General features: G+C 41.3%; 1 protein-coding gene across 6 annotated transcripts in view; it reads left to right on the forward strand.

Annotated features, from left to right (window-relative positions):
- The window catches only part of GPATCH2L (G-patch domain containing 2 like), a 50,341-nt gene that overhangs the window by 4,876 nt on the left and 19,263 nt on the right, over positions 1 to 26,202 (forward strand). For 5 of the 6 annotated variants that reach the window (XR_011739403.1, XM_065839371.2, XM_065839372.2 and 2 more), the window contains exons 3-9: positions 3,025 to 3,089; positions 6,553 to 6,729; positions 7,101 to 7,180; positions 12,576 to 12,643; positions 13,548 to 13,602; positions 15,578 to 15,663; positions 24,665 to 24,756. Coding sequence is in view for 5 of the 6 variants with exons in the window: in XM_065839371.2 (XP_065695443.1) it covers positions 3,025 to 3,089; positions 6,553 to 6,729; positions 7,101 to 7,180; positions 12,576 to 12,643; positions 13,548 to 13,602; positions 15,578 to 15,663; positions 24,665 to 24,756 (623 nt within the window). In the remaining variant the exon portion in view is untranslated. Of the gene's footprint in view, positions 1 to 3,024; positions 3,090 to 6,552; positions 6,730 to 7,100; positions 7,181 to 12,575; positions 12,644 to 13,451; positions 13,492 to 13,547; positions 13,603 to 15,577; positions 15,664 to 24,664; positions 24,757 to 26,202 lie in introns of all 6 variants that reach the window. The other variant, XM_071809466.1, reaches the window with a different exon arrangement.

Raw genomic sequence — 26,202 nt, forward strand, 5'->3', positions numbered from 1 at the left:
TGGTCCAAGAACTGTCTGAAAAATCTCTTTGAATGATATGCTTACTAGTGAGAGATGTGCACTTTGGCTACTCTTAAGTGCCATAACTCTTAATGTGACTATTTCAAACTGGAGATTGTACTGACCCACCAATGCTGTGTGTCATCACTGGCTTGGTGCAGATGTATTTGTTGTGGTTTAACCTGGATAGGCAGCTGAGCCCCACAAAGTTGCTCACTTATTCCTTCCCAGTAGTACGAGGGAGAGAATTGGAAAAGTGAGAAAACTCGTGAGCTGAGATGAAGTCAGTTTAATAGGTAAAGCAAAAGCCATGTGTGTTAGCACAGCGGAATAAGGAATTCATTCACTGCTTCCCATGGGCAGGCAGATGTTTAGCCATTTCTTGAAAAGCAGCGCTCTATCATGCATAACGGTTATTTGAGAAGACAAATGCCGTAACCCCAAACGTCCCCGATTCCTCCTTCTTTCCCCCAGCTTATATTGCTGAGCCTGACCTTACATGGTGTGGGATATCCCCCTGGTCATCTGGGGTCATCTGTCCTGTCTGTGTCCCCTCCCAGCTTCTTGTGCACCCCCAGCCTTCTCATTGGCATGGCAGCATGAGAAACAGACATGGCCTTGGCACTGTTTAAGCACTGTTCAGCAATAACTAAAACATCAGTGTGTTATCAACAGTATTTTGGTCATAAATCCAAAACATAGCACCATAGAGCTACTATGAGGAAAATTTAACTCTGTCCCAGCCCAGCCCAGTACAGTATTCTGACCTGGGAGTGTGACCAGTGTTCATTCTGAGTGTGCAGTGCAGTACAGTCGCTTTACCCTTTGGAAGGGAGCTGTTTCAATGACAGCCCACAGTGGCAGTCAAGAGCATGGCTAAGCTGATGAATTGGAGACCAGTCTTTCTGTAAAGAAAAAATTCCTTTCTCTTGGAAGGCAAGTGACAAAGACAGAGTGTTCAGCTTCCCCTCCTTCTGCAACTCAGCCTGACCTTCTGCAGCCCCTCGGTGCCTCTTGTTTTCTTATTTTTATAGAAAATCAATATCCCTCCTGACACAAACAATAGCTCAGGCGAAAGAATAAATGGGGGAAACCTGAGATCTCTGTCCATCACCTCTCACTTTAACTCCCCCAAACTATTTAATTATAAGCATGCTTTGCTCCAGGTGTTTGCAACAGTGAAACTGCTAAATGAGGACCATTTTAGCCAAAGATTGGGTGATCAATAACACTTTATAGCAGTAGCTTGTTGGATCAATAGCATTCATTATTTCATGGTTAAGGTAAGTAGCCTCCTTTGCAAGTGGAGGTCATTAATCAGTGCTTACTGGACCTGCAGAAAGGCTTGTGTAGGAGTCTAGTTTGTGTTCAGCCCTGAAGTGTAAAAGGGGTGGTGGAGAGGATGAGATCTGTGGAAATTTGTTCCGGCAAAGCACTGGAAGTAACGTGTACTATAAGGAACTAGAGAGCTCTAAGTGCACCAGCATGGCTGAAGTACCGTTAATACGGTCTGGGATCTTGACTTAATGCCTTTTCCTTTCTCAGACACCTTTCCTCTGAGGATGCTAAGACTGTTATGAAGCAGTTACTCAATCCTTGCATCTGCTGCTTGTGAGGACTATTAATCTAGGCTTTCAAAAGGGAAGGCAGACATACTAAGAGATTTGCCCAGGGTCATACACTGAGTTGGTAGGAGAGCTAGGAATGAAACAAATAACTTGTGGTTCTCAGTCCTTGGCCTTAATTGCTATGGTGTATTTGTGGGAGGGTGAATGGATAGCCAAACTTTGTAATGGAGTGATTTGGAATTCGATATTAACTTGCATATTGGAATATGGGAATGATGTACAGACTGTTCATCCCTTAAGTTGAAACGGCCTTTATATAATGATGAAGATGCAGAGTTTGGAGATACCCAGCATGATGAGTTGATTTGGTTACACTTTATAGACTACATTTTCTAAGAGCAATAATATGCTCACAAAATGAAGTTTTATTATGTGCCTGCAATTCTTTGCGGTGACAAATCTTGTGATCCCTCATCCTTCAGCCCTTTGAATCAACGGGTATCCAGTTGATACTGGTTTCTAGTATGATCCAATTTCCCTGGAAAAAAGGGACCCAGAGGTGCTTTCTGACAGCAGCATGCCATAATTGCAGATTGGGCCTAGTGCTGAGTTACACCTGACGTTTGTATCTAAGGCCTTAGTGCTAAGGGGGCAGGCAGTAAGCAGTTTCTGCTTGTTCTGATATCTCTGAGCTAAATCAGAGGAAGTATTGCCTGAAGTGTCCAAGGATTGATTTAATATCAGCATTAAAGCTATGCTTGGGACTGACCAGAGCATGTAGTTTTGCTACAAATATTCATGCAGCTTTACAGTCAATTAACACCTTTCTGCACATTAATTTCTAGTTTAACTCTTTGGTTCAGGAATTAAGTCACCTGTAACTGTTTCAGCAAATGCAAAGTGTGCTGTAATGAGGTTGCAATCATCAGCAGCAAGTCATGCTGTGGGTATTCAGCTGAAGAGCTGTGAATGTAGCAGCTGCCCTTCCCTCCAAATGAAATAAAAGTTGCCTTAGATTGAAGGGGTTTTTGTACCTGTGTAAGATTTTTGAGAAAAAGGAATCTGAAGTAGAGAACAACTTCACAGGGTTTTCAGTAGCTGTTAAGTGACCCAAGGACAGAGTTTTTAACTGCACTTAATTTCCTAGTGAGTATTCGAGACAATGTCATAGTTAGATTATTAATTCTAGTACCCGAGGCAAATACCATTGTATTAATTACTTTTTGATAACTTAGAACTAGACTAGATGCAGGTTTCTACTCTTTTCAAGTGATGCAGCATTGCTAGGTCTTAACAGAAAGCAATTATGTGCTGTGCCAGAGCCAGCCATGTGTCTGAAATGCATGTAAGATATGCAAAGCATTTGGAGCTCAGAGAAGCTAGTAAAATGTAATAAAGTGGTTTATGTTTTGTATCTGCTACAATTGTAACAGTGTTTGTTTGTTTTTTGTTCTAGTGAAACCAGCAGTGTATGCAGCAGCAGTGATACTGGTCTGTTTACCAATGATGAGGGCCGTCAAGGTAACAACTGTCCTGTGATTTTCCTGATCTGTTGCTGGGGATTTATCTTAATTTCTTTACAAATACAAAGAAAGACCTGTGTTTGAAGAGGGACAGAGAGGGAAGTATGGACTAGAAGTTAAAAAATGAGCTGAGAGCTACAAAGGTGTGATTTTGATAACAGTATGCTCATCCTGCTGAAATACTTTGCATGTCAGATCCATAACATTTGAAATGTGAGACACTATTATTATGGAAAGGCACAGAAATACAAAAGGAGTTTTAGACCTCTCCATCATGAAGGAGCAGAGCTTGTCATTTATTTCTATAGGTGTTTTAATTCTTGCCTACATACTATTATTGCCTGAATCTGTTAGTCATTTTCTTTATGGGTGGGAAAAGATGATGGGGAAAAACATCACTTAGTGTTGACAAGTCATCTAATGGCCTGTGCAAAGAAGACAACGGTGATACGTGAGAAGTTTTATTTCTTTAAGTATGTGTTCCTCACTTGCTCTTGTGTGCGTTAATTAAACCTAGCATTTTTAATGGCTGTTGTAGAAGTGGTTTCTTAGGCCATTTAAATGTGGAGTGTAATCTGGTTTTATTTATCCATGTCCATCCCATAAGGAGATACGGCAGAAGTAAGTGTGAAAGAGATTGCAGTAGGCACATAGGCACTCAGGGCTATTATATTTGGAACAGGTTGAATGTGACTCTAGAGACCTTTAATTCCACGCAACTTCTGGTGGTGTGCACTCCGATTCTGTCACATTTCACAAGCTAAGATTTGGATGAGATCTCTTCTGGGAATATGAGAGTGCTGAAGGAAGTAGTATCAGTAACTTGGTAGGAAACACTGCTTCCGCTGGCTTGTTACTGACCTAGGCATCTGTGTGTGAGGCAACTCAGTCTTAGCAAATATGCTTAGTATTTTCTGATGATCTGTTAGGCTGTAGTGATCTGCTGTGATCTTAGGTGGCTATAATACTTCCCATAGGTGTAGGAATTTAAAATATTACCTTTGACTTTTGCTGAAAAATAAGTGTTTGCAGTCTTCGATCCTTAAAAAGCAACAGAAAAGTCAAATCTTCTGTCCTCTCTTTTTGCTGACACTTGTTCTGGGGGAGCTGAAATTAGTGAGCACTCGCATATCAGATGATGAAGCAGGGTGGTGACTGAAGTCTTGAATTTTTACTTTACTTTATCGCCCAAGCAAGATTGATGTAGACTGGATAAATATATACATACACATATGTATATATATGCACACACATATATGTGGATGTGTGTGTGTATATGTGTGTGTATATATATATACACACACACACATATCCACATATATGTGTGTGTATATATATACATATATATGTGTATATATATATATATATACACACACACTTGTCTATATGATTGCCCTATATACTTGCCCTGGTTTTATATCCTGTTTTAGACATAACTTTTTGGCTGCTACTACAAGTAGCATACACGGGTTAAACCACAACACTGGCCAAGATGTTTTAGTTTACAATTACGTTAAAAAGGCTTTAAAAATGTTGTGCTTTCAGATTAAATAAGAAGCATATCCTTTAACTTTTTTAGACAATTCCAAATCATAAAGCAAACAATAACAGCTCCCCAGTTCAGTCAGATGGAGAGAGCTCAAAACTTTTTTCTTTGTCACAGATCGTCACCTTAGAAATATTTTTCTAGTACAATTTCAAACTGAATAATGGGAAATTTAGGATAGCAGTGTGCTTAAATTGAATGTAGTTTGTTGGGTTTTTTTTTTTTGTTTTGTATGTCCCACCCTCCCCCTCACACTTCTTTTGAGATTATGTCATGTACTATTCTTGCTGTTTCTAATTAAATAGATTGTCTTTGTAATTCCAGGTACCAGTGCACTTTTGTGAGTAGAGGATGGTCCTAGTTTATAAATTGATTATAAGCTTTTTTTGTTAAATGCATTGAGACCTCTCACAGTGAAAGTTACTGTGGTATTAGCATATGATCCTGATAGTTGAAGTTTGTCTCATGAAAGTAGTGATTTGAGATATGACAGTGCACTGTGCTCATAGATCCAAAGCCCTAGAGATATTTTTGCACAAATTATAATCACTTAGAAGAATTATCCAACATTACTTGTTTTTAAATCACTAAAAGGTGGACAAGGATATTTATATTTATATTTTAAAATATATTTGTCACAAGCATGCTACATCAACTGACATATCACAGAAATAAGAAGCAGTGTCAGAGCTTTGAGATGAAGTGTTCTGACTGTCCTACCTGTTGCTGATTAGCATTGGTTTTGGGTGTTGCTTCTTCTGGTATGTGCAAGATTGCAGCATGGGATGGAGTTGTGCTTTTTGGTTGTTGTTGTGGTTGGTTTGTTTGTTTGTTTTTGGTGGGTTTTTTGTTTGGTTGGTTGTGTGTTGTTGTGTGTGTTGTTTTTGTTTTGTTTTGTTTTTCCTGGCAAGATGTGTGGGCAGGCATAATGGGCTTTAGTCAGTGATAATGTAACTTGGTGAGAAAAGGAGAATAAGTGGAGATGCTTGAGTTGAGACTTAATGGTAGGCAAATGAGAGTTTAGCCTAAGTCAGCTGTGGTAGGTTTTTAAAGCAAGGTTAAATGCCATGCAATTGCACAGGACTGTTAATTGAGCTACTGAAAAGCAAGGTGTGCCGTCTTCCTGCTTTTCTTTTAGGCTGCTCATGTGCTACTGCTCTCAGAGGATTCCTGGCCAAGCAGATTTACCATGAATGGTGTCTGATGCAGTTCAGTTTCAGACTGCAACTGCATTAATTACAGTGACCCTGCTTTATGGAGACTTTGGTCATGACTTCAGTAGCCACTGCTCTAATTTTACAAAGAGTTTGTTGTTCCAAGAGATTATAAGAAATTTGGATTGAGGCAGACTCCCAGCATGGTTAGTACCTTACACTCAGAGTGACCATTTCTAATAGTTGTGTGTTTTCCTCTTAGCTGCTATCTTAGGAGACTAGGGATCTTTCTCATCAGTGAGTATGCTTCTTTTGCTTACTCTGTGAGCCTGATCTTCTCCTGTTGTGAAGTCTCTCCTGTGACAGCTTATAACACGTGCAAAATGATTGACTTCTACCTCTGTCACAGTAATTACTTGAGAGAAAGAGTTCTGCATAAGACATCACACAACATTGAACTAAGGTTGATGAGATGCAGTCACAACAGAGTGCTAAAGCTGCCCTAGGCAGGTCTATAAAGAGGCCTTTGTTCCAGAGGGAAATTCTGTAGACTGATGAGTTGGATTGTTTAAAGCATTTAGTGAGGCCCCATAGTTACTGCAGATCATTGAAACAGAATGCAAATACAGGACTCTTCAGGAAGGAATTCAAAATGAGATTTCGGTTGTTTCACATCCAGGAATGCCTACCTGTACTGTTTTGTGGGACTGTCACGGGGCACATTTATGTTACTTGTGGCTAATTTCATCCTATTTCTTTAGGAGATGATGAGCAAAGTGATTGGTTTTATGAAGGAGAATGTGTTCCAGGATTCACTGTCCCCAAACTTCTTCCCAAGTGGGGAGCTGACCACCGATCTGAAGTGGAGCGGATTGACTCAGGCCTGGACAAGCTCTCAGATTCCACGTTCCTGTTGCCCTCACGGCCAGCTCAGAAAGGTGAGGTCCCTAAGGAATGCCCGGTGTTCGAGAACTTTTGATGTGATGGCAAGAGTAGATTCTGTTCATAGGTGCTGCAATTTCAACTGGTGTGAATGATCTGGTTTTTTTAATGATTCAATTAAAAATAACTGCGCTAGTGGAGAGGATACTAAAGTACTCATACCAGCTGCCCACATTCTTGAGTCTTTTTTTGTTTTTTAATAGGGATTTTATGTGATTTGTGCATTAATGGGCATATCTGCCTCTTACAGATTGAGGAAAACAGAGACAGAGGATCTGATCTGACCACTGAACTACTCTTCCTGGTGGTTTTGTCATGAAGAATCTTTTGTATTCGTTACTCAGTTTTTTCTGGGTTTGGTTTTCAGGATTTCATGCTCGCCTGAATCGCCTTCCAGGAGCTGCTGCCCGTTGTCTCCGAAAAGGTCGGAGGAGGCTTGTTGGCAAGGTATTCCCTTTTGCAAGATAATAATATAGTATTTCCAATGCTGATCAGTCCTGATGTACTATCCTAAGATATCGTGTGAATTCTTTTCTGCAGGAAGGGGCCCTTTTCATTTTTTGTTTCAGGTTTTGTTTGATTTGTGTAACTGCTTTGACTGTCAGAAGTTGATTGAGTGACTAAGTGGATTTTAAGGTAGGTTTGGAGTGGCAAAGACAGTTGATCAGTGATAAAAGCAGTATGAAAAGAGGTCTGAAGATAAATGATAGGGAGCATAAACATGAAGAAGATTTAGACAGAATGTAGGGGAAAATGACGGTGGCATGAGACTTGTGCATGCTCATAATCTGAGACTACAAGGGCAGAGAGGTGACTCAAACGTGAAGGAAGACCAAATTTTAGATAGGGAAGCAGACCGATATGAGTGTCAGCAAAGGAGGGTCGTTTTAACAGTTGCATTTTTAGTGGAGAGACAGAAGAATAAAAGGGTATATGCAATAATGTAGACAAAATTACCCAAAGCCATTGACTAGGTTTATTACATGTAGGACAAACAACAAACAAAATATTACTCCTGTTTCTGAGGGAATAAGCAATACGTTGTAGGTGCCTGTCTGAAAGAGGGAGGAATATACCTGGTCAGGTCCGGATCTTGGAGTGTTGAGTGCTGTTGTCTCTTGTAAAAGATGTTTGTGAGAAGGAAGGTATTGGCTGTGTTTGGCTTTACTTTTATTGCAATGTGCCCAGTGCTTGTGAAAATATTAGCATATATTATGAGCTGACTGGCTTTAGAGAGTTTGTTAGCAAGGTGTGTTAGAGGGGCCTGGGTTGTAGAGGAGTGCAACTTCTTCCTTCTCTTCAGTCACACTTGAAAGATCCTTGTTTGCCCCTTCTTTCTTCTACTCACCTTGCGTAGCTGTAACCAGCATTTAAAATATGAACCCTCAGCTGGCAGGACACTGGATTTGGGTAGAGTTCCTCAGGCCACCTGCAAGTGGCTTGGCCTGTCGGCAGCACCTCTAATGATCTGAGTGAGAAGGATAATATTTACTTGTTTAATTCATCTTCATCACCTTAAAGGGATCTTTGTCATTTGCAGCAGAGGTCACTGCTCCCCCTTCCCCATCTCTCTCTAAATTGTAATCATAAATAATGAGTTTCATTCAGAGCTCCCCGCCAGCGAGCTGCTAATTACCAAAAGTACGGCTTGTAATTTACACAGTAATAAACCGTAAATTTAAACATTACGGCACTTTAAGTTAATTTTCCTGCTGTAACAAATAGCCCATCTTTCACCCCTGCTGCAACCTTACAACTCCCCCCAAACTTTGAGTGTGTTTTACCTATATGCCTGGCAAAAGCTGTGAAGAATCTTACCTGTGAAAGACTTCTATCCTCATCTACAGACCCTTACAACAGAGTATATTTCTTTCTTGGTGGTAGTTGCTATGTGGATATGAACAAGTTATGCTTCAGACCGTGTGTGTATGCCAGCATCAAGCACATATACAGGGCAGTGTCTCGCAGGGAGAAACGTGCTCCCAGAGCAAGTCGTGTGCGATAACATCCATGGTCAAAGCTGATCCTTCGGTCATGAGCCCATCTATATGTTGCATCCCTTTCTTGATGAACTGAGTTGTCTTGGCCCCCTGATTTATAAATAATTCACCCTTATGTTCCCAGTCCAAATCTACCTGAGCCACTTTAATCCTAGCAGCCTGATCCACCTACATGTTGTTTTGATGTTCTTCAGTGGCTTGACTCTTGGGTACGTGAACATATACGTGACATACTTTTCCGACCAAGTTCTCTATCTGAGCGGCAATATCTTGCCATAATTCAGCAGCCCAGATGGCTTTGCCTCTGTGCTGCCAGTTGCTCTGCTCCCATTACTGTAGGCACCCCCACAGAGCATTTGCCACCATCCATGAGTTGGTAAAAAGATGAAAGTACTGGCCTTTTTTCTTGCTTAGCAATATATAAAGCCAGATGGATGGCTTTCGCCTCTGCAAATTGACTCGATTCATCTTCAGCAGCTTCTGTGACTTGTTGTGTAGGACTCCACACAGCAGCTTTCCACCTTCCATGTTTTCCTACAATATGACAGGACCTATCAGTGAACGGGGCATATTGCTTTTCATTTCTTGTAGTTTGAAGCCCCTTCAGCATGCATCACCTCCTCTTCTGGTGATACTCCAAAATGTTTACCTTCTGGCCAGTCCATGATCACTTCCAAGATTCCTGGGTGACTGGGGTTTCCCATTCAATTTATTGTGTGATCAGTGTGACCCACTTACTCCATGTAGCATCAGTTGCATGGTTTGTAGAGAGGGGACCCTCACTTTGAACATCCAGCACAGCACTGGCAGTCAAGGTGCCAGGAGGAGCTGTGTTTCAATACCAACCACTTCCGAAGCAGCTTGAGCCCCTTCATATCCTGCCAGTATCTCCTTTTCAGTCAGAGTATAGTGGGCCTTGGATCCTCTTTATCCCTGACTCCAAAACCTCAGGGGCTGACCTCGAGTCTCCAATGATGCCTTCTGCCAGAGACTCCAGGTAGGGTGATTCTCCCTAGCTGTGGTGTAGAGCACATTTTTTTTACATCTTTTCCTGCCTGGAGTGACCCAAGGGCTACTGCATGAACTATCTCCTGTTTAGTTTGTTCAAAGGCTTGTCATTGCTCAGGTACCTATTTGAAATAGTTCTTCAGCTGGGTCACTTGAGAGCATTTACAATCAGCCTGTAATTTGCATTCTCCAAAAATCCACAACACCCAAGAAAGCTTCTGTTTCCTTTTTGCTAGTCAGTAGGGACATAGCTGCAATTTGTTGATCACATCCATTGGGATCTGATGATGCCCACCTTGCCATTTTATTCCTAGAAACTGGATCTCTTGTGCAGGTCCCCTGACCTTTGTTTTACGTCAAAACCAGCTTTCAGGAGGATTTGAACTATTTTCTTCTCTTGATAGCTTCTTCTGCTGTGTTGCCCCATACAATGATATTGCCCATGCATTGCAGGTGGTCTGGAGCTGCACCCTGTTCCAGTGCAGTCTGGATCAGTCCACGGCAGATGGGAGGGCTGTGTTTCTACCCCTGGGGCAGCTGATTCCAGCAGTACTGGACACCCCTTCAAGTGAAAGTGAACTGTGGCCTGCACTCTGCTGCCAAAGGCACTGAGAAGAATGCATGAGCGATACTGGTTGTGGGATAACACTTGGCTGTCTTTAACTCCAGTTTGTATTGAAGCTCTAGCATGTCTGGCATGGCAGCACTCAGTGGCAGCGTGACTACATTCAGTAATAGTTTGCTGTCAGTCACCAACCTCTACTAGTTTTCATGCTAGCCATATGGGACTGTTAAAGGGTTAGGGAGTCTTACCGATCACTCCTTCACTCTCCAGTTGACATATCGCTGTGTGGATGGGAATCAGGGAGTCTTGGTTGGTACAATATTGCTGCTGGTCCAACATTGTGGTAGCACTTTGCACCTGTTGTTCTTCAACCCTCGGCAACCCTACAAAAGAAGGGCCCTCTGAGAGACCAGGCAAGGTAGGCAGCTGTTTAATTTCCTCTGTCTCCAAGGCTACTACATCGAAAGCTCACCAGCACCCTTTCAGGTCCATGAAATATAATTTCTTGAGGTAGTCTATGCCAAGGATGCCCAGGGCTTCTGGGCCAGTCACAATGGTGGGCTTTTGCAACTCTTTCCCAGTCAACTTCCAATACAGTTAGCTGTTGGGATTCCTCTGTTACTCCTGAAATACAGATGGGTTCTGCCCTGTTATAGCTTTATGGCATTAGGCTACATTGGGCATCAGTGTCCACTAGAGCCTTACACTCTTGGTTTGATGTGTCAGGCCATCGAATCCACATAGTCCAATAAACCTGCTTATCCTTTTCCTCCACCTGACTGGCAGCAGGGCCCTCTAGGCCTGGTTATAGTATTCATTACTGGCTTCTTGTAAAAATGAAATAGAAGTCCTTTCAAGAGGATTAGACATAAGATCAGCCCTTCTACTCTGTCTGGGGAGCTGCCTGCTGGAAACTGAAGCAGCATTTTTTCCCGGAAGAATCCCCTTTTGTCAGTGTTTTTCCTTGCAATTCACATACCCATGCCTCCAGTGTTCAGGTAGATTTTTTCCATTCCACTTCCTCATGTCCTCTCCATGGTCACACAGATAAAACCACAGAGTGCCTTAAGGTGTGTACCCTTTATATCCTCTCTCTTGAGCCAAGGAATGTTTACTTCTAATGTAATAGCTGAGATACTGGTTCATACAGGTGGGGAGCAGAACTTACCCTTGAATTTCTAGAACTCTCAGGACAGTTTCTCAGCTAGCATGTCTGGCAATTTCTCCATAGCAGAGACATAGGCCCATAGGGAGGAAGAGAGATTTCCTTTGTATTGCTGGAGTTGGCCAGCCAATCCATCGCGTTTGTACCCCGCCTTCTTTCCAGGACATTACTGCCAATGAGTTAGCACACAATGATGGTGCAACCCGTAGAAACTTCCACCACATGGGTTGTGTGCATTGGACTTCATCTGAATCTGTGGGTAACTGCTCATTATTCAGATCATTATAAGTCATGTCCAGCACAGCTAATTCCCTCAGGCACTGGATACCTCTCTCCATGGTGGTCCACTTGCCTGGGTGACATGTAACATCATCCTTCAAGGGGTAGCTTTCCTTCACATCTGACAGAAGTAGCTTTCAGTAGCTCGCTCCTCCCTGCCCCTGGTGGGTTGGGAAGGAGAAAACTCATAGGTTGGGATAAAAACAGGTTAGCAGAACAGTATAGGAAAAGATTAACAACATTAATAACAATAAAAGATTTACAAAGTGATGGATACAAAATGTAATCATTCACCATCCAGAAAACCAATACACAGCCTGCTCCTGAGCAGCAGTTGCCTCCCACAGCCAGCTCCCCCAGTTATACAATAAACATGATGTCTTATGGTATCAAATACCCCTTTGACTAGTTTGGGTCAGCTGTCCTGGCTGTGTCTCCTCCCAGCTTCCTGTGAAAATTAACTGTATCCCATGTGAGAATAGGACAGTGGGACAGTGTGATGTCCTGTCTGTCAGCCTGTTTCAGGCCCAACTGACTTTGTACTAGTCCAGTCCTTGTTGCACCCTTGTGCAAACAAATGTAATCACTAAAATAATAAAAACCAAACCCCACAAGTAAAACTGAATGATTTTCTGCCGTTGTAACTTGTTAAATCAGCTGGGTTGGGGGTTCTGAAAGGAAAAGGTGAATATGTTTATCTGAGAGTGGGCTGGAAGGGAAAGGATACAGCCCAGGGGGATAAGATTTGTTCTTATGGGTAGCAGCAAATTATCATGTCTGCTCACTATGTGAGTCTACAACCTTTTACCTGTCTTTGTGTTTCAGGAGACCTCCATGAGCACTCTGGGCACCGAGAGGCTAGGTCGTATTGTTAGTGATCCGCGCCAGAAAGAGTAAGGCCCTTAACAGCTGTTGTGTAGAACTTTGGGAGGGAAGGAAGAACTATTGGGTCCTCTTCCCTCCTGGGACTGAAGGGAATGAAGAGTCAGATTGTAACTTAAGCGTGCAGTGACCTGTGGAATGGGAGACAGTCCTCTACTGGTGGCTTCTATGTTTACTTATTTGCAACTGCTGACTTCCATTTTGTTATAAGGCTGCTGCAGTGTGTGGACGCTGTTCAGATCCCTTTGGGTTACAGTCAGCTTTGTCTTTCCACCTCCCTTATAATGTGCTATTGCAATAACTGCAGATGTTCTGCACAGTATGAGAAGATTGAGCCCTATATGTTAGTTAATTAAAAAGCTTCTGTGTGGAGTCACGCTATGGACACACACCCAGACTGCAGAAATCATGCTGACAAGGCAGCCGTGAAATTGCTTTCTCTTTCTTTCCTGTTCCTTCTCCTTCTCCAATTAGTGTATTTAAATTGTAGTCAGCACTAGAAGTTCTCATGGTGCCTATCCTTTGGCATCCCTCTAATGCTGTTCTAGTTGGGCAGTGGATAGGTAAGGATGGCACCTCTTGACTGTGGTGCAGTGGCTGCCTTAACCAGCTGTTAATATCCAGTTTTCTTACTTGGATCTGAAATGTGTTGCTTTTCATATTGGTCTTGCTGATGTTTAATCTTTTTCCTTCTCCCTCCATCTTTGTTCTTTTCCTCCCCTTCTCTCCTTACCCCCAACCCTCCTTTTTGTTTTCCCCTGTGTTTGTTCCTTCCTTGGCATTGCTTCCACCTGTCCTTCTGACTCTGCCTCCTTCCAGTTTTTGGTTACCGTCCATGGGGAAGAGAGATCGCAATCAGGTAAGCTGACTCTGCTCTACCTTTTTTTTTTTTTTTTTTTTTGTTTCCTTCTCTAGAAAGAACAAAGTGCCAGCTTCTGATTTTCCTTATGGTGTGGCCTGTGCACACGAGGTAAGATGGCCCTGTCCCTTCTCACCTTGGTAACTGATGTCTTCTGGGCTTTGAACACAACCCGTGTCTCCGGCATTATGTTGTTTATTTAAACTGATTAGCTCCCTATTTCACATTAGTGTAGGCCTTCCTCTCTGACAGTGAATAGGAGGGAAAATGACTCTTGGCAGGAGCTTTGGCCTTGCAAATTTCCATATAAATTGGAACAATTTCCTCTTTTTAAATGCTTTGTTTTGCCGTGTTTGGCTCAGGCTTCTACCTGATAGCCTCATCAGTAGAGAAGGGAAAAATGGTAAGTAGTAAGTAACAATTGTAGTTAAGTAGCAGCAGTCACAGGAAACTATAAGGGGTGATAAGCAAGGGAAACAGGCATTCTTATAACTGAAACTCTTATGTATGCACTTTTATTTTCTTTGATAAGCCTTTCATAGCTTCAGTGCTAGGAGGCATTTTTACTTTAGATATAAGAGCTTGAGTTCTTGATAGCAGAAAGCAAAAAGGATCTTCCATTTGAGCACTCACATTGTAAGATTGTTCCTAGCCATGCACACTCCTTTCTGTTTACTTGCAAGTTGGTTTTTGGTTGGTGAGCAGTAGGACTGAAGTCTGTTATACCCTTTAGGTGACTAAAACGACATATATGGCAAGAAATAATTTTCAGGCCTTTGTGCAATTGTGTATTTTCTGTTAATGAGAGCATTTCACATACTGCTTTTCTATTGCTAGAGATAAGAATGATTACTACGTAAGCTTTAAAATGGAGAAAATAAATTTTGTTTTTCTTAAATGAACTTGAATCAGCTACAGAGGGTTACTGGTGCTTCTCCCCTACTGTGCAGCTGCAGTGTTACTTCATTGACAGTAAACTAACAGGCCAATGGAAGGAGGAGCTCCCTGATAGCAGCAGCTTTGTGGTGCATAGTGCCTCTTCTTTCTCAGAAAGGTTGAAGGCACAGGCCTAGTACAGAGTTCTAGAGTTGCAAATAGCTTTTATGACGAGTCCTGCTACAGCTGTGGATTATTCATTTGTCTTTATTGAAAAATGCATCAATAATTCTAGTAACACAAGAAAGTGTTCTGGAGATGGCTGTAGCACTTTGCAAAGCAGATGGAAATGAATTTCCTCTTTGTGGTGTGATTTATAAATAAAGAGGAGATGCTGAACCGACGTGTAACTCATGTACCACAGAGAAACTACCAGTCTAAACCTCAGATTTGCATTTTGAATAAAAGTTTGGTCCATGCATTGATTGACTAGATTGTTCCATTTCTATCTGACCTTTAAAAAAATCTGAAGAGTTGTGTCTTCTGCACAGGTTTGGTGCCTTCTGTTTTGTGTATGTCTAACAAGGGATCTGAGATATGCCTGACCACGGTGTTTCAGAAACTTGGTTTAAAGCAGTTTTCAAAAAAAGCTTGTGAGGTGGATTGGCAGTGGGAGGAGCAACTCACTTGTTGTGGCATGAATTGGGAGCTCATTATGAACTGAACCTGGTGGGGCCTGAGTCTTCTAGAGGTCTGTTTCAGTGATACATATGACCATAAGGAATATTTGAACTGCTCTGTGGGAAGTTCTGTGCTTGCACCATTCATAACAGTGACTTTTCTCCGTACAATGTGAAAGTAGACAAGAGACTTCCCAAAAAGGTTGCAGGCTTTTTGCTCATGGTATGCAGCAATAGAGCTCTTTGAGTATGCTCTTACTTAACCAGCATTTTTAATAATGTGAGTTGAAAGAGGAGTGTGCTTTTGTTAGGCTGTCTGTTGTAAGAAGATGGTTATGAGACTTGTTGTTGCGCCCTGTGCTAGTCTTTTGTCTGAAGGGACAGTCAGTTCTCACCTAGTCTTACCCCTTGATGTGTCAGAAAGTTCTCCTTATGCTGTATGAACAGCTGTAGGGAATGTATCTGAGCAGCTGTATCTGGAGACTGTTTCTTTTAATGCTTCGCTTAAATAAAATCTCTTGACTTTCCAGTTCAATCCATTATCTGCTCTGTACTCTCTGGATGTGCTTGCTGACGCTTCCCACCGAAGATGCTCACCAGCACACTGCACTGCCAGGTAATGCCCTTGCTCTGTTCTGTTGGAGTTATCTTGCTTCCTTCCCATGGTTATCTTCAGTAGTACTATGTGGTCTGAAGAATACTCACGGACCTGAAAGTTAATGCGCTTTTCCCTAGGAGGCCTGCATTCAAATTTAGCATAAGACATACTGATGCAGATTATTTGAGCGTCTCAATACACTAAAAGCTTAAAGTATATGAAACAGTGTATGACAGGCAAAACATACTATCCTTTTAGAAATAAATGTGATCTGTTCTGAATTGTGCAGTGAGTTGCTGTGTTATGGATACAAATGGGCATAGTATTGTTGCCCACTATTAAAATTGGAACAAGATGAGAGGGAAAGTGCTGATGGGCTTGTGTGGGTAACATGCTGAGACATTTTGGTATCTTGAGTGCCTAAAATAGACCCTCTGAGCAGATTCAGAATTCGCCTGAAGTGACCTCTGATGGTGTGATACCTCTCTCTATTGCTATAGCTGAAATTTAGATCTGATCTGGCCAAATGGTGAGGTACATTTGAGTCTGCATAGCTGGGGTTAATATGCTGTTCAGGCACCTTCTGCTGACTAAGATTAAATTAAATTCAAGTGTTGGCCTTGGAGGTGACTCCTCTTCTTATGCTGCAGGTGACTATCTAAAGGTAAGGTGCCCTTGAGCTCTTCACCCATGCAAGGAGACAAAGCCTTGCCTGGGACACAATTCTGCTTATGTGCTTGTACAAGAGACCAAATCTGAAAGAAACGTCTGGACTTTAGCTTCATGGCTTTCTTTCCCTTGTTAATTAGCAAATAGAGCATGAAAAATGTACTGAGGTTGTATGTGTCTGAATGAAAGCTTGGCACCCACCCAGCAAAGCCTCTCCTCCCACTGGCTTCTGCAGGGAATTTTGTGATGTTGCACCATGACCTCATGCTGCTGTAGCCAGCATATTAAAGCTGGAAAGGGGGAGGGAAGAAGAAATCTGCTCTTAAACATTCAACTGGATGAGAATAAAAAGAATTCAGAAGATTGTGCATCAGCAGATTGGTTCATTTCTATGCTGTTGCACCACTCCGTGGATGTTTTGTGCCCATGAAGCAAGGTTGATTGGTCTCTTTGTTTACAGCTAGGATGGCCTTTCTTCTGCCTCGAGTACTTTACTTAGTACTCCACAGAAGTTTGTCTTCTATAAAGTAGAGCTAGACAAATCCTGCTCACAAATTCAAACAGGGCAAAGTCTCTACCTTTATGATGATCAGTGTAGACCCTTTCCAAAACTACTGGTTATTGCAAGGGATTTCTAAACCTGGAGGGACCGTGTTTGCTTGCTTTTGCCGAATATTTAGTCTAGTTAACTGATGAATATGTGCTTAGTTCCTTCCTCTAATGCACTGCTGATTGGTGTTCTGACAAACATATCCCCAGTGAATTGTTACTCAATATTGGCAGAGAAGTTGTCCTATCCTAGAGGCAGCTGTGTTTTTAAGTGCCTGTAGTTTGAGAAAGTAGTTCCTATTTTAGTGTGAAATGTGCTCATAAGTCTTTATAGGATAAAGAAATATGGAAAGAATGAATCTGGTATGTGGTAAAGACTGAACTCTTCAGTGCAAGGTGCCTGCTTTATGTAAAGATGCTGCCAAGGGCACAGAAGGAATTGTTCCTTCACAGAAGCACTTTCTTGACAATGGTTGTTCTTTAGGTGCTTAAAGTGCTAAGCCTATTAGTAGTCCATTTTCTTCCAGGAGGTTCAGGTGATCTCTGTAAGTGCTGTTCAGACATAGCCCCAGTTAACATCTTCCTTGTTTGGCACAGGTGGAGGCAATTCCAGTAATTTGTGCTTTAATAAGCTCCTAACAGCTTGCACCTTATCCTCGAGAAACTCTACTCAGAAATTTGTCAGAATGGTGTGCGTTGGGGGGAAGTTAATCCCCTGAGAATGAGATGAAATGCATTAGGGAAGAAACTGTCTTGATGTTGCAGACATCCAGTTTCTTCAACCTGATGTCCACCGTGGCATGCAAAATTATCTCTCTCTGCTTAGTTTCTGCTGTCACAAAGTTGTCCAATGGAGTGTAGTTACCAGGTGGAGTCTTTTCTCTCCCATGGTAATGCTTTGTCTCGGGTGGATTTTGGTGCAGTTCATCTGGAGGACTGGTAACCCAGTGCTTCATTTAAGCAGACCTGAAGGCTAGAATACTGAGCACAATTTGGGATGTTCAGAAAAGGCTTTGCAGTGTCAAGGAGGAGGTTCTATGTGGAGGGTTCCTTGGGAAGTCTTATTTGAAAGGCTGTATGAATTGTACACTACCAAGATTACCTTTCTTGCTTTGTGTCTATGATGAGAAGAGATTTCATTCAAAGTGTATGCACAGCACTGGGAATTTCACACCCATCATGAGAAGTAGTTATGTGTGTGTTGTGACTGTTATCATTAGCGGTATAATTTTATTTTGTGAAGTGAGGAGAGTTTCCTGCTTTCTTGCAGTTCTCCCGAGGGATGGCTGGTGTATTAATTTGCTGTATTGCCTCCTGGCTGTTCCCAGGCTGTTTTTCCTCTTCATCATGGAATTTTTAATGGCCCTGCTGCCTCTCGGGAGGCATACAAGGAAGAGTACCTCAGGGATCTCTTCCTTTTTCACATGCCTATAATTACTCTCCTTTAAGAGCACAAAGTGTTTGCTAATCATGTCTTGTCTGTTAAGGTTTCGGCTTGACGATGCAGGCTGTTAAAAGAAAGCAAGTAGAGACTTGCATGGACAGCCGAAGTGAACCTTTCCCTCTCTCCCCTTTGCACTTTGCCTTTCTGGGAGAAAGGAGTTGTCTGAACAGAATTTTACTCTGGAACTCCTTTTGCTTAAGAGGATTTTGTAGAGGCTCAAGTGGAATATCTTGTTAGATTTTGGTTATTTGGTGGCTCTGTCAGCCGGAAGATGTTATAGGTTGTTGACTGGTGGGATGTTAATCCCTTGAGGCAGTGTAAGAGTTTCAGAAGAGCGTAGAGCTAAGGGAACCTTCAATTTGAGTTTGAATAGCATAATGTCCATAATGCCATTTATTGTTTGCCTAGCCTTGAAAATAGGATTATGGGAGAAAAGCTCAATTAAATGATCCCACTGGAGGTCATAGAAAAAGTGGACCTCAGATGGAAAGTAGATGTTGAAGGTGGAGATTCAAGGAATGATGTTAGAGAGATTTCTGACCAGTACAGATGAATTGAACTTTTGGTTAATATAAACTGTAAACCTAGAGTTTAATTTAGTTTAGAAGCAAGTCTTTCACCTTGCCTGGAACATGGAATAAAGATCTAAAGGGATGAGTGATCATCTTCTAGGAAACTGCCAGTTGCTCCATACCCTGGTTGTGGTGGTGCTGTTAGAGTGAAAAAGCTTGGATGTCTCTAATTCTAGTTCCAGCTCTGGAAATATGTTCATCAAAGTATATCTTGTTCTTTTTCTTCTGTGAGAATCTTTGCAGAGAACCTGACATCTCTGAGTCTTACCCAAGCATATGGAGGTGTAGGGATCGCCTGCAATGTCAAGCCTTTCCTGAGGTAGCTGGAGGAGTGAATGGGTGTTCACAATTTCACGCTGTCTTGCTTGACCAGGACAGTATCCTGCTCACTCCACACAACCTATCCATGCATCTTCATTGGAATTGCCTTTATGTAAAAATGTGTGCTGTCAACTGCTTTAGACATCTTTCTTCCTAGTTTTTTTAAAACTGTATTTCCATTTAGCTGGAGCACTTTCATGTCTTCCTTTGCTAAAGCCTGGCTAATATTGCAGTTGGGGACATAGCTGAATTCTTCTGACAGGCATGTAATGAACAGCAGCTATCAACCTAGTGTCACATGCAGTTGTCTGAGGCCTAATGCTCCCATTTTGGTGAATTCTAATTCTCAGGAGTGAAAAGTAAAATCCTGTTGGCTTTAGAATCTTGTTTACTTGCTATTGCTTTCTTTGCCTATAAAGCATGTTGCCATTATCAAATTTCTGTATTCAGCAGATCTGGCAAATATTAGGACTCTTTCTGGCACAGACATTGTGTGATTCAGTATGAAAATAGAGAACACAATATATGGGATCACGTTGTCTCTGCCAGAATGCTTACATGGAAAACGAAAAGCAAATGTGTTCATTTGCATTTGCCACACACAGACTTTTAGGAATGGAATTGCTGTGCCATTAGACTGCTTACTTGGGGAGCAGGCTGTTACTACATGAAGACCCATGAAATTCAGATAATTTAGGAAGCGAGCTGATGTGTTAGTGATTTTGGAATCTGCAGATGTTCTCTAGTAGCTCTCCCATGAGGCTCTGCAGGGCAGAGGGGACTGCTATGCACAGGAAGTATCTGCAGTGCAATGAGATAGCAAGAACCATATGCATGCATGGAAGCTTTGCATGCAGGTTGCATGAGCAATTTGTATTGATTTACACCTATAATGTGCAGATCAGACTTTTGTGCCCAGTTGGCTTTATAATCAAAGAGAAGAAGGAACTCTGCTTTTACTATTACATTTTGTCAAGCCACCATCAACAGCCTCAGGTGACACCTCAGGGCTTAAAGAGAGAGCCTTTTATTTGGCCTGTGTTTTCTAGGAATATAGCATCACAGCAGCAACAGCTGAGTTGTGTGGAGTGTCGGTACCAGTATCCTCGTTAGAAGGCTGTCTCTGTTGAACATTTACTTTAACATGAGGATAATAGCATCCCTTGTTTATATGACAGTAGATTAATGGCTGCCTCTCGCTACATAATCCCAGTGCTTTGCTTCCTCCAAGGATAGGGTTAGAAAAAGATTGTCAGCAGAGAAGCTGGATGATGTGAGATTACAGCGAGAGGCACATACCTCCAAGTGTGTGATGTGGCTCCTGCCTCTGAAAAGGACACAGGCTGTCACAGGTAGCTCTGTGGGGTCTTCTCAGAGACCTCCATTGTGAGACTGAGGTGGTTTTGTACCCCAAATTTTGAGAGAGTGGACACCACTTTACAATCTGGACTTTTCTTCACAGGTAGTGAAGGCTTCAGGGGCCTGGTGCTGTGCAGGAAGGTTCTTTGTGAGCTGGTGTCTGCTTGTGTTCTCTATTGCCTCCCACAGATTGTACTGCCAGTCCAAATTTTATGTTGAAACCCTGTGATATATGTAAAATAGTGGCAAGCTCCTGTGACCCTATAGTCCAGCACATGGTCACCTTGAAATGGAGGAGTGAGATAGGAGTCCAGTGTATGCAATTATAGTTCATTTAAAAACATATAAATAAAGTCATAGAATAAATATGTGGAAAAGAAAAGAAAGGAAGTGTTACTTCTGGCAAATTAGAGACAGCAATGCAGTTCAGCTTTCTGCATAGCAAAGCCCGCTTTTTCTCCACTGTGACTTGCATGCAGAATCATGTACCTTAAGTACTATTAAGAAGACGACACAAAACCGTATTTCCTGGATAATTCCTTTAGCTTGTGATTTAAAAAAGGAAAAAAAAAAATTATCTCTGTCAGAAAGGCACTATAGACTTTTTTTCGTATAAAACCATCTTTTTTCTAAAAGTATGTTATTTTTCATTCACTTAACTCCTGGCAGTCAGAGGCTGCAGTGTGAGTTGGATATATTGCAGCCATCAGTGTATCTGCACTTTGGATCATGTGTTTTCTCTCCAGATGTGTTCTGCTTTTTCTTTCTCCAGGTTAGAATTTCAGTCCTCTCTAGACTGTAAACTAAATTTTCACATCAGTCTATGGTCACTTGGCAGATCCAGCTGTGACTGAGCACTGTGACTTTTTTTTAATGATTAGCCAGCCATAGTCCAAATGTAACCAGGTAATTATTTTCTTATTACTGTTTGTGCAGCATTGAAGCAAGTATAGAAACCTAGCAGAAGAGGTTGAAAGCCAGTAAGGACAGAGTAAGTATGGTTCTAGTTTCTCAGTTTAGGCCCAGATCTTTCATCCCACAAAGTTCTGTGCCTCAGACTTCTTCACAGAGGGGCTTGTGACAATGCACGAGTGTGCATTTTCTGTCAGCCTTTCATCTCAACCCTGTTCTTTTCTACTTCAGAGTTATTTTTATACTGTTCAGAAGGGTTGCTAAAGTTCACCTTTGGCAGAAAAAACTAATTCATGGTTGCAACCTGTCAAGGAGTTTTTCACAATTTCTAGTTCAACTTGTCCACTGCAACGTTTTATGCTGAGCATACCCATGACCTGACTTTTCCTGGTCGTGGTGTTTCTAGGAGTCTGCTGTTAAGCTAGGATCCAGCAATTCTATTCTTTTACCAATATAGTAACTGTATGTGAGCTAACTTTTAGAAATTTAGATTGAAAAGTGTAATATCTACCAAAATATGCATACTCCATAAATTATACCTCAGACGCCCTTTTGGTCCATTTCTCAATGAGGATTATTACCCTGTGTGCATTCTTCTGCTCCTCTCTCAAAGTACCTACTGCCTGGAGGTTCCCTGTATGCAGATTTATGGTGCCTATAAAGTGCACCAGCCACTTGAAACTGACACTTTTACCACCAGGTCAGTCAGAGCCAGTGAGTAATCAATAGGTTCCTGATTTACTAACTGAAGCGTGGGTGATCAATAAGGGATAAACCTGAATGAAATACATGTTAGAGAGACAATTTATGACCTCTGAGCCTTTGTGTGTTAGAGGCAGGGCTGCTAAATGCAGCATCCTTGTTATTAGTCTCCAGCTGGAGTATGATTTGCCTTTATTTTCACTACAAGAAGAGATTTTGAGATTCTCATCTCATATTCTGTTTTCTGTTTTTTTTTTAGTGCCCTGGGTAATCGTGAGGTTAGGTTAGATGCAGTTTGAGCATGGAGCTGAGAGCCAGGAGCTCTTCTTTGAAATCTAACGTTTGTGAACTGGGAAAAACAGCATAAAATCTCTTGGAAATGCTCGTGTATACTTCTTCCCTAGTGATTCACCACCAAGGATCTGCTGACTGATGTTGGTGTAAGATCATAAAATTAAAAAGGGAACGTTATTATTATGTGATAAAATGAGTTGGATTATTATATGTAATTAAGTAGTCATTTAGTTAGTAATCTAATACTATGTCACTGATGCAAAATTAAAAAATGGAAGTTCCACTTGATTGAGACTGTCTTTTCCTTGGGCTACGTGTGCCTAGATGTTTCAGAATATGTGGTAAATCTGTGCTAAAATACTATATAACCACTACCATAGTCATGTGCAAAAGCAGTTTTTAGCATTTGCCAAGTCGCTTAGAGGTTAGTCACTTATGTGTAGGAACACAAGATCTGCATATGCAGTCTCTAGGTGTGCTGGTGTTTTTGAAAGCCTTCACTTTGTGTTTTCAGGAGACTTCTGTGTCTGGTTATATTAATATGCATTCCCAGATTTGAAAAATTTCCTGTCAATGAAACTTAGCATAACTTAATTTCTGGAACTATTCCTTAATGTCAGATTTAAATGGCAGATCTTGTAAATTGATTGTAGAACTTTTGAATTTTAGTTGAGAAGATGGAATAGTAGATATTTCTTGTTTCATGGTTCTGCATTTTTTGCAGGTAAGTAGGTAGACCCAGCAGCATTCAAACAATTTATAGTTTTGGCTGGCATAGGAATTTTTTTGTGCTCCATACACTGTTCTGTATAACTACAACAGCACATTTTGGTTTTGCATAAATTCAGTGTCTGAAATGGTATCTATTATAAATATGCTGCTTTTTTTAAAGTAGATTTTGGCCTGGAAATATGAAGCCATGAACTTTTCCTTTTGTTACCTGTGAAATATTTCAGTACTTGATAAATGTGTTGGTTAATTTTCAGGATTTTTTAAAAATCAAAATAATAAGCTTTAAAGACACAGAAGCTTTTAATCACTTATTCATCAAAATTTATATGGTTCCAATCTTTACACCATATAAGCACCTCACAATCTTTAGTGGATTTTATTTGCACTGTCATTCTGAATTTTGCACTTTGGATCTGATGCAGGGAGTGACCAAGGAACTTGCCAAAGAAGCTCTGTTACCTCAGACAAAGCAGGGATTTGAATGCAACATCATTGCTAAATTATGTATTTGTATTCATTATGGACTGCATTTGAGAAAGTTTTCTGGTCTGCTGCCAAGACTGGCTTTGCTGAATGAAACTTCTTCCGATGTCTAGAACTTGGAGGACTGCTCAGTTCAAACCAGTCCCAGTAATGCAAGTTGCTTCTTAATTGGCAAGTGGTTAAACTGGAGTGGTCATCAGTAGGCATCTGACTTGATCATTGATATGACTGGGGCAGATTTTGCCTTTCAGCCAGTTTACAGGCGCAACAAGGCTGTATAACCATAAACCAGATTCAGCTGTTTTCACAGCACTTTGATAAGGGAATTATGATTTTGAAAATGCATGAGACAGTTTGGCATTCCTAACTTTGTGAACTTACTACTGTAGTGGAAACAATATATGTGGACGTTTGAAATGTAGGTACATTCTAAGATGACTCTACAGTACTAAATAGGTTGCAATATAATTTCTGAATAAGGGAGCAGATATCACCCAATATCTTTAAAGAGGGATCTTGCAGACATTTGTTATGCTTGTACAGAAGTAATGGTATGACTTGTTGTATCACTGCTTGATCACATTTTATACAAAGAGTTACTTTAAACTCAATACAAAACTAGCTCTTTTAAAGCAGGGGTGTCAAACTCGTTTTCACTGGGGGCTGCATCAGCCTCGCCATTACCTTCAAAGGGCCAAATGTAATCTTAGGGCTGTGTAAATGTATAAAATTACACTGCTTTAAAGGCTAAGAAATAATTATTCTTCTGAGCAGTTTATGTGCATGAGCTCTTAAAAAAACTGGGAATATAACAGTATGTTAACAAAGAATGTGAACCAGACTTCCCTGAGAAGGTTTTTTATTTGTGTTGCCTACTAGTTAAGAAGTGGATGGGAAGGTGGGAGTTGGAGGGTGATTTGCCATAGTCTTACGGGAAGGTAATACTTGAAACAGAGTTTAATTTGATTTAATTTCTCTATAGGCAAGCAAATGTACACCTGGGACCACCATGTTCAAGGGACATCAAGAGGAAACGAAAGCCAGCTGCAGCCTCCATGTCCAGCCCAACATCAGGTAACCTGAATTTATCTGTGTGCTTGTATTTCTAGTTGTGTCCCTCTTGATTAATGTGCCAGAGTCACAGTAGCCAGAACCAGCATTATCTACATTAATGAAACATGTATGAGAGAAATAATATCATGTGGTTTTGCATAGCATCAAAAGCTGCCTACTAAACAAATCTTTGATGATACAGCTGTGGTAAGTTAATATAATTTACAGTGTTTCACTGTACCGGGGGTAATAATCTGCTTCTTCTTAAGGTGTTGTTTCCATAGTTCCTAAATTAGTACATAGTAATAAAGAGATTATCAGTATACACACTGTGTTCCTTCAGTGTTGGCTGACATTAGCTGGTGGCTCTGGTGCCCTTTTTCAGGATGTTTCTAGACACTTTCACCAGAGTGGAAATCTGGCAATTTTTGTGTCATCCCTGGCTGAGACCTGTGAGTTGTCTTACGCTTGTGGATGAAAACAGTCATTTTTTTCTCACACTGGGGATCACAGAAGCACAGAATGTTAGGGATTGGACGGGACCTCGAAAGATCATCTAGTCCAATCCCCCTGCTGGAGCAGGAACACCTAGATGAAGTTACACAGGAATGTGTCCAGGTGGGTTTTGAATGTCTCCAGAGTGGGAGACTCCACAACCTCCCTGGGCAGCCTGTTCCAGTGTTCTGTCACCCTCACTGAGAAGAAGTTTCTTCTCAAATTTAAGTGGAACCTTTTGTGTTCCAGTTTGAACCCATTACCCCTTGTCCTATCATGGGTTGTCACTGAGAAGAGCCTGGATCCATCTTTGTGACAATGGGATGTACTGATTAAAGTGCTGGTTTATTTTCATATGGCATATTTCTAGAAAGTGATTGATTACCCATCAGAATCTGAAAAAAAATTTCATCTGCAGAACACAGAGGGGTTTAGAAGACTTTTTTCTGGCCTCTCACCATACCTCCTCTTGAAATATTTTGCCTACTAGCAAGCAACCCATGTTCTTCCAAGTAGCTTATTAAAAAAACATTGTTGTAATGCAGTAACAAGGTGGTGGGTAATCTGATGTGAAAAATGGTAATGTGAAAACAGTGGTGATGAAAACTGATGATGAATAGGAGGAATGAAGTTCGGATTTTTTCCTTGGGCTGGTGTATAGACAGTAGAATAGTGGAGTAGGGAAGAAAGTTGTACTAGCTCTCCAGGCCACAGGTCTGAAAGGTCCGGTATTAAAAAAAGTAAGAGAAAATAATATTAAATTAATAATATAATGATTCAGGCTTCTGTAATGAAATAGTGAAATTATCTCTCTATAGCCACAGAATTTTAGTTCTGGGATACTAGGTTTTTTTGGTATGAATGCTGGTGCCTCACTGTCCCCTGTTACCTACCTGTCCATTTATTTATTGTTCAGAGGGTATTCTGTACAGCATTGCTGGTCACTTTCTATAGGGAGAGTTTCTGTTTCTA

Source organism: Patagioenas fasciata, chromosome 5, assembly GCF_037038585.1.
Source record: "Patagioenas fasciata isolate bPatFas1 chromosome 5, bPatFas1.hap1, whole genome shotgun sequence".
Lineage (NCBI taxonomy): Eukaryota > Metazoa > Chordata > Aves > Columbiformes > Columbidae > Patagioenas > Patagioenas fasciata.